This window comes from Stenella coeruleoalba (genome assembly GCF_951394435.1).
Source record: "Stenella coeruleoalba genome assembly, chromosome: 1".
Lineage (NCBI taxonomy): Eukaryota > Metazoa > Chordata > Mammalia > Artiodactyla > Delphinidae > Stenella > Stenella coeruleoalba.
The window spans coordinates 115,467,323-115,475,781 of NC_137169.1; the positions used below are offsets into that span (position 1 = coordinate 115,467,323).

At 39.3% G+C, this 8,459-nt stretch overlaps 1 protein-coding gene across 2 annotated transcripts in view; it reads right to left on the reverse strand.

Annotated features, from left to right (window-relative positions):
• COPA (COPI coat complex subunit alpha) overlaps positions 1 to 8,459 on the reverse strand; it is a 50,409-nt gene that overhangs the window by 40,078 nt on the left and 1,872 nt on the right. For both annotated transcript variants that reach the window (XM_079931949.1, XM_079931948.1), the window contains exons 2-6: positions 7,311 to 7,424; positions 7,049 to 7,122; positions 3,238 to 3,318; positions 1,363 to 1,439; positions 525 to 634 (exon numbers count right to left, since the gene is read on the reverse strand). In XM_079931949.1, the coding sequence (XP_079788075.1) occupies positions 525 to 634; positions 1,363 to 1,439; positions 3,238 to 3,318; positions 7,049 to 7,122; positions 7,311 to 7,424 (456 nt within the window). The remainder of the gene's footprint in view (positions 1 to 524; positions 635 to 1,362; positions 1,440 to 3,237; positions 3,319 to 7,048; positions 7,123 to 7,310; positions 7,425 to 8,459) is intronic.

Consider the following 8,459-nt stretch of genomic DNA (forward strand, 5'->3'; position numbering starts at 1 on the left):
GAAAGGAGGGATCATGACAACACTCCAAAATCTACAAGTTATTTTTCATCCTAGAAGTCTGCCAGTTAAAAGGTTTTCTGGACGTGAAAATCCCTCGTCCAACCCTCATGCTCCTTACACTAGAAGATATATAATAGAAGGAGTTTCCTATTTCTAAATGAAGCCACAGGATCCAAGAGCCCTGCTTCCCTGCACTAATCTACTCCCAAAATTTATTTTTGTCAAAGATTTTTTTTATTTTAGTGGAAAGCTCGATTCTTAATCAAATACTCCCTAAAACTGAACTAAAAGGTGAAATTTTCTTCAACGTAAAATGGATTTTCTAGAGCAGCCACTTTTCTTAGAATACATCTAACACGAAGAACCGTAAAGCAGATTTAATACCCTCAAAATCAAAGACACTATTACATGAGAACAGAATATTCTAAGTTTTCCTGTTCTAAGCCAACTACCCTCACTATTTTAAGCAATTGCAGTTTTGCGCCAGACACCACTAGGTTGTCCCCTGAACTTGGGCAGCTCACCAGAAATATCCCAAACGCGCACAGTCTGGTCCAGGCTGGCTGATACAACCAGGTCTTCTGAGGGGTGGAACTGAGCACACATTACATAATGATTGTGCCCCGTTAACACACTGCAAGAGGAAAAAAGAAAGACAATACCAAATTAGAGGCAGGAATCTACAGATTCCTACATGCTAAATACCATGTTCCATATTGAGCAGATGCAGGTCCAATTATACTTTTTTGGAGGCAAAGGCAAGTCATCCTAACAATTCTGAACTAATAATAATAAGCAAGGTCAGCTGTTCCAAGAGTGGCTCTCTTCTTGCCTGTAATGTTTTAGTATCTACATATTACTAACTTCAGGAGAACTGAGACTGTACAGCTTTCCTCTCAGATTAAAGATGCATTAAAATACTAAAATAAATGAAATCTTAGTAATTCATACTGGAAGCTATGTTAGATTTTAGTGGGGTATCCCTCTTAAAGGCCATAACTTTAAATGGTCCTTACATACTTATGGAAAGCTCTACACCCAAATACAAAGCAGGACAGAAGTCTAGATCTTGACTCAGGTTTCACGGGAACAGAACTGAAAACCAGCCAAAAATTTTGTTCTAAAAGCCTAGCTATATGACCTCCTTTGCCTGGTAAGAAATGACCAGTAAATCCAGGTTCATATATTACTAATGAGATTGCTTCTGTATTTATCATTTTATACACAAGAGTGTCTTACAAATATAATCAGTAATTAATCAGCGGACATAACCCATTAGTGAAGGGAGATGATTATTCTGAAGAGAAGCTGATTATGAAAATACTAGGAAATGAAAGTTTTTTGAGCTGTCTCCTGCTTTACCAGACACAGGTCCTAGATTGCCAGTTCCACACTCGGATGGTCTGATCATCTGAAGCACTCAGAATCCAAGGATATTCCTGAAAAATATTCCAGACAAAGGGTTTGAACATGAAACAAATGTGTTCTTCCAGGCTGCTGTAACCCATTTCTCTCTTTGGAGGAAATATTCCGTTGCCTAACGTCTCAGCTAGTTTCTAAGCAATTTTGACTTACCAGGCTAGTTATCTATTCCTCCTTACCATTCTACCAGCTTTTCCCAGCTTCGGCACTTTCAGCTATAAGGTTTAAGAGTGGAAGCCAGACATAATAGGTTCTCAGAGGCAAATAGTATAAAACATATTTACATTCACTTTTACATATGTGCATATGTATATATGATTTATATTTATAAATAATCTTGTAAATTAAGATCTTGTGAAAGGATTTCTTCTCTTTAACCCTAAGATTATAATATTGTTTGTTTTTTAATAAATTTATTTATTTATTATTATTTTAAAAAATTTTTGGCTGTGTTGGGTCTTCCTTGTGGTGCGCGGGCTTCTCATTATGGTGGCTTCTCTTGTTGCGGGGCATGGACTCCAGGCACGCAGGCTTCAGTAGCTGTGGCTCTCGGGCTCTAGAGCACAGGCTCAGTAGTTGTGGCACATGGGCTTTAGTTGCTCCACGGCATGTGGGATCTTCCCGGACCAGGGCTCAAACCCGTATCCCCTGTATTGGCAGGCAGATTCTTAACCACTGCACCACCAGGGAAGCCCCTGGAATACTGCTTTAAAGTCTGACTTCTCCCTGTCAGACCATCCAGTCTCAAAAAATTCCCAAGTCTCAGTAAACAAAGCAGAAAGTAACGTGTAAAAACAATTCAGCCCTTTTAGAGTCTTCAAGCTTTTTAAGAAAAGGAAGTATTTCTTAGTCACAGTTGTATCTCCAGTGTTCAGCAACGAACTTAATAAGCACAAGGTACACATATACTTATTACACTGAAAAAATAAAAGGAAATAAGCTTTTCATAACTTTCCAGCTGAATGGCAACTTGTTCTAGGCAAGAGCCTTCAGCAAGCCCTGAATGGCAATGACGATTAGTTCCTTCTGAGTAAATTATCTTATTGAATGGCCCTCATTCTCAAATGTTTCAGCTATAATTTTAGCATTCATCGTCTCCTATTCTATCCTAAAATTTTTTTAATTTTAAAAAAGGAAATAAAGTATTATTAGCCAGGAATTTATTGCTTATTTCATTATATTCTTTCTTACTTAATTCAAGAGACTTAGTTTACTCAGAGTCAAGGAATAGTAGAATTCTAATAGCATATAATTATAGAGAAATCCAGTCAGGTTGGGACTAGATTAAAAGGTTGGGAGTCTCTAATCTGTAACTCAGTATCTGTCTACTGTGATACCTAACAGATCAAGAAAGGTAGTAAGCTTGGCTAAAGGAATAGCCTCTACCAGACCCTAAAATCCTAGGATAAAAGCGCAGGATTGTTAATGTTTCAAAACATTTGTTAACTCATCAAAATGGCATCTTACCTTGACCTTCCTCTAGACACACTATTTAATAATACCCTACATGTGATTAGCCTGCAAACTTTTGTGTGCTAGCTCAGCAAACCTAAAATCAAATCTCTGCTTTTCCCTACAGAGAATCAATGCCTTCCTCATAAAGCCCACTGAATCCAATTAAATTAAATTCAAATATAACCCTGAGTGCTTCCTCTTGAAGAAGGAAACAAAGCAGAAAGGTCAACACCTCACAGATCCTAGAAGAACAAATAACATAATTCTGTTATCAAAGCATGGATGCTTGAGGAGCAAGTAGAAGATTCCTACAGGGAAACTGAAGAATGCTCTAAAACAAGAGCCACAATGGCTACTTACATGATGAAAAAACGTAGTGCGGATGTAGTCTAAGTGCCCAAGCAATGTGAAGAGACAGCGCCGAAGCTTGTAATTCCAAACCTGCGAAGAGAAAAATTCAACTAAGGAATAGGACATAAGGTCTTGCACCTCTATAAGGCCCAGGTTTCTCAATAAACAAGTTTGGATTTATATTTTGTCATTTTTAAATAGGTAAGAATCTTGATAGGGAATCTTGTTTAAGGTTTGAGGGGAAAAGACCATGAATGAAAATATAAGTCAGCTAAACAAAATGTGGGGAGGGAAAAAGGGCAAGGCTAGGGAAACCTAAAGATAAAATTATGGAAAGGTTTTTCTTTTTTTCTGGTAAGAAACCATCTGTATTTGATAACGTAAGACAAGATGCTTATCTAAGGCTCAACTTGAAATTCTTCTTTCTACTGCATTATTGTGTTCTTCGCTTGAATACAGATCCCTTACTTAGTGCTTACCTATCACCTTAGCTCAGGATAAGACAAAGTAGGATGGATATGACTGCAAAGGAAACAATGATATAATATATAGCATCATCTTTTGTTAGACTCCTAACTTGATGGCAAATGATGCCCATATATTCATGGTCTGTACTCATCTATCATGCAAACATATTTTAACTCATCACTATGGAAAATACTGCATTGCTCAGTTAGGCTGAGCTAAGCAGAAAAACATCATATTCAGATAAGAAATTAAGCCAACTACCAAAGTATCAGGCATCAATGGACACAATTGAGGAAGACGCTGAAACCAGGACCATAAGTGTACAACAGCTCACACTTCCCATCCAGAAAAACGCCCAAAAATGTAAAAATAAGAGGTCAGATGCCTTTTTTTCCTTCTATAACATTTAACGCTTGTTTATAATCTATCTAGGCCAGCTTGTTACTATTCTTTCCTATTTTTACTTAAAAACTGTTAAATTTTCTTTCATAAATCACAAAAGGTAATCCCATTTCCTGTAACAAATTTGAATAACCCTTAAGTCTGATTGTCCAAAAAAGAATGTAAGCTCCCTAAAGGTGGAGTCCTTGTCCATCATGCTCAACACTATACCCCTAGCACCTAACATAGCAGCTAACACTTAGTACATGCTCAAAAGGTATGTGCAGCAGAAATGAGAAAAGGTAAATAACATGAAAAGTGAAAATATTCCAGTACCTTCACCTTCATCTGTTGAGTCATCTATAAATAAATATACATGTACACAGTGGAGTTTGAGTTTCACACAAAAATTAGATCATACCATAAATACTATTCTGTAACTAGCTTTTTTTTTTTTTTTTTTTGTGGTATGTGGGCCTCTCACTGTTGTGGCCTCTCCCGTTGCGGAGCACAGGCTCCGGACGCGCAGGCTCAGAGGCCATGGCTCACGGGCCCAGCCGCTCCGCGGCATGTGGGATCTTCCTGGACCGGGGCACAAACCTGTGTCCCCTGCATCGGCAGGCAGACTCTCAACCACTGCGCCACCAGGGAAGCCCTGTAACTAGCTTTTTTTCCTCTTATAGAGTTCAGTATTTTAAACTTTCATATTTCTAGCTTCAAACTGTCTTGACTCCTTTATAGTCCTCTATCAAATTCCAGCACTGTGAATTCTGAAAGACCTATAGGGTTTTTAGACCTTGGCCATTTGTAATTCCTGTCTTTCTCTTTGTAAATCAGGATTACACTAATATTACATTTATCTGAGTATAGCAAACAATATTATGGTCCATAAACATAACTTTTCGAGACAATCCCACTTTCATTAGAGAAACATAAATTTAAACCACAGCATAATAGCAGTACACACCCAACAGCTAGCTAATTTCTTCATTTAATAACAGCTCTAAGATATAACTCAAATCCCATCTAATTCACCCATTTAAAGTATAGAATTCAGTGTTTTTTTTAATACATTCATAGTTGTTCAACCATCAGCACAATAAATTTTAGAACATTTCGTCACCCCCAAAAGAAAACTATACCCATTAGTAGTCCTCATTTTCTCCCAACCCCCCACCAAACTCCAGACAACCATTAATCAACTTTCTGTCTCTACTGATTTGCTCTACTGATCTGGATATTTTGTACAAATGAAAGATAACTCCTTTTCAAAAATTTAATGATTTGGGGAAAAACAATTTTTTCTTCAATGTCACTCAGTCTTTCTCTTAAACAGATCATAAGGAACCCAAGTTAACCATTATTAATACTTAATGGTCATCACTCTACTAGAAATATTACAAGGAAGTGATACCCTTAGGAGCTTTTGAGGCCTACCAGGTGATTTGAGCTTCCACTAACTGCCCCCGGGATCAGTGCCTAAAACCTAGAAACCAGAAAGAATTGTCCTTCCTATAATTCTAATGCCTCTTTTCTCTACAGGCAGCTGTCACTTTTCATGCCTGTCACCTAAGTTCTTCTGTATAATTTATAACTCCCTGAGGTAGCTTATGAAGACTATTTTTTTCATGAAGTAAATTTTTCTGGTTCAGTTAGATGCAACCATCTCCTCTCCCATTTATTTGTTTGTTTATTCATTTATTTCTTTATGGCTGCGTTGGGTCTTCACTGCTGCGTGCGGGCTTCCTCTAGTTGTGGTGAGCGGGGGCTACTCTTCGTTGCGGTGCATGGGCTTCTCATTGCAGTGGCTTCTCTTGTTGTGGAGCACAGGCTCTAGGCACGCGGGCTCAGTAATTGTGCCTCGTGGGCTCTAGAGCGCAGGCTCAGTAGTTGTGGCACACGAGTTTAGCTGCTCCGCGGCATGTGGGATCTTCCCAGACCAGGGCTCGAACCTGTGTCCCCTGCATTGGCAGGCGGATTCTTAACCACTGCACCACCAGGGAAGTCCTATTTATTTATTTATTTGGTTGTGTCATGTCTTAGTTGCGGCACGTGGGCTCCTTAGTTGCGACCGGCAGGCTTCTTAGTTACAGCTCACGGGCTCCTTAGTTGCAGCTCACAGGCTCCTTAGTTGTGGCTAACCAGCTCCTTAGTTGTAGCACACGGGCTCCTTAGTTGTGGCATGCATGTGGGATCTACTTCCCTGACCAGAGATGGAACCCAGGCCCCCTGCATCGGGAACGTGGAGTTTTAACCACTGTGCCACCAGGGAAGTCCCCCATCTCCTCTCCATTTTTAATGTTACTGCCTAAGCTCATGCTCTGTTCATTTCCCACATGGACTTTTGTAAGAGTCTCCTAACTGGTATCTGCCTCTTTTCTCTATACTGCCACTCAAGTAACCTTTTCAAAAAAATGTGAATCTGATGTCACTCCTCTACTTAAACGCCTTTAATGACTCATTGTTTTTTGTATGATAACATCTAAACTTCTGAGCACTACAAAGAGATACTCCATAATCTGGCCCTTCTCATCTTCTGCTCCTTCTCTCACCTTTTGTCCAGATTTTATCCACACAAAACTAATTATAGTTTCTCAAATGTATCCAGCTATGTCATATCTTTTTGTCTTTGTACCGACATTGTCCTTCCCTATTTCACTTTGGTTATCTCTCTATTGTATTACTCACTAAACTGTACACGCTATTATTTGGCTATATATTTAACTCCTCCATTAGAACAAAAGCTCTTCAGAGCAGAAACCATTTCTTATTTATTTTTGAATTCCAAAAATATAAAACAGTGCCTGCTACACAGTAAGCATTCAATAAATGTCTGCTGGATAAGTGCTCTGGATAATGTCAAAAGCCTGAGCTCTGTATGAATGAGATGTCTGGGTTTTTAGTCCCTTCCATAATTCCCAAACTTCACATTGCCTGTCTTTTACTCCCAGTCATGACAGACCCTCTATACCTTAATCTTATAGTCATCTCCTCCAGAGACAAACAGTGGCTGCTGCTTATGGAAGTCAATGCCTCGTACTGGACCTGGGGAAGAAGGCAGGCAACACACGTTAAAGAGAGTTATGCTTCCTAGTCTCTAAGGTGATTCTTATTCAGAATTTTCCAGTTCTATCCCTCCCATGCTCTATAATCCTAAAGAAAGTTGAAACTACTCCAGAAGACAATAAGTATTTATATCTCTTTTAGCTTCCTCCTAGAAACTGTTATCTTACCATCATGTTCATCAAACTTGTCAATGAGGGTACACATCCGATAGTCCCATAACTGAATGACCCCATTGTGTAAACTGGTCAGGATCCAGGGTCTTTTGGGGTGAAAACTGAGTCCTGGGGGAAAAAAAACAGACAATGATCCAATGAGCTAAATAAGCCCCACGATGTCACCTCCTGCCAACTCTGATAAGAAAACAGGACAGCTAGGTTGACCCTGGGTTCATACATTCATTGACTGGATGCCACACATTGTGAATTTTATGGTATTAACATGCTGGATTTTTTGTTATATTTCTTTAGATACCGTTGGGCTTTGGTTTAGGATGCAGTTACTTGGAATTAGTTGGTCCTTCTGAGGCTTGCTTTTTAAGTTTTGTTAGGATGGGTCCATAGCAGCCTTTAGCTTAGGTCTAATTTGGCACCACTATTAAAGCAATACCCATTTGAAATCTCTATATCATGCCCTGTAGTATCAGGAGGTCTGTATTGGCCAGTATGTGAGCTCAATATGGGATTGTTCTGCCTTCTCCTCTCTAGTGGTTCTTTCCCAGGCTTTGGGTCATTTCTTCACATGCATGTGCAGATTAGTACTCAAAGTCCTGACAGGATCCCCTGCAGAACTCTACGGTTCTCTGTGCAGCTCCCTCTTCTCTAGTATTTTGCCCAGCAACTTCTAGCTGTCTTGACTTCCCTGAACTCTAAACTCTGTCTCCTCAGTGAGACCACGGGGCTCTTCCCCCCTCCCTGTACTGCAGCCTGGAAACTCTCTCCAGGTAGTAAGCTAAAACAATCATAGGACTCATCTTGTTTATTTCCCTTCTCTCAAGAATCACTCTCGCACTGCCTGTTGTCCAATGTCTGAAAACCTTTGTTTCACACATTTTGTTCAGTTATGCAGGTATTTAAGGTGGGAAGATAAACCTGGTCTCTCTTACTCCATCATGACTGGAAATGGAAGTCCACAGAAGTAACAACTGCTAACAGTTTGGACTGTAGTCTTTCAGGTTTTTAATGCAATCCATATCATTTTATGAAAATGGAGATACCATTATAATGTTCTGCAAACTTCTTTCCTCACTTAACTATATACAATGGATCTCACTACATTTAAGTACATATAAATGTAGACTCATTCTTTTTAATAACTGC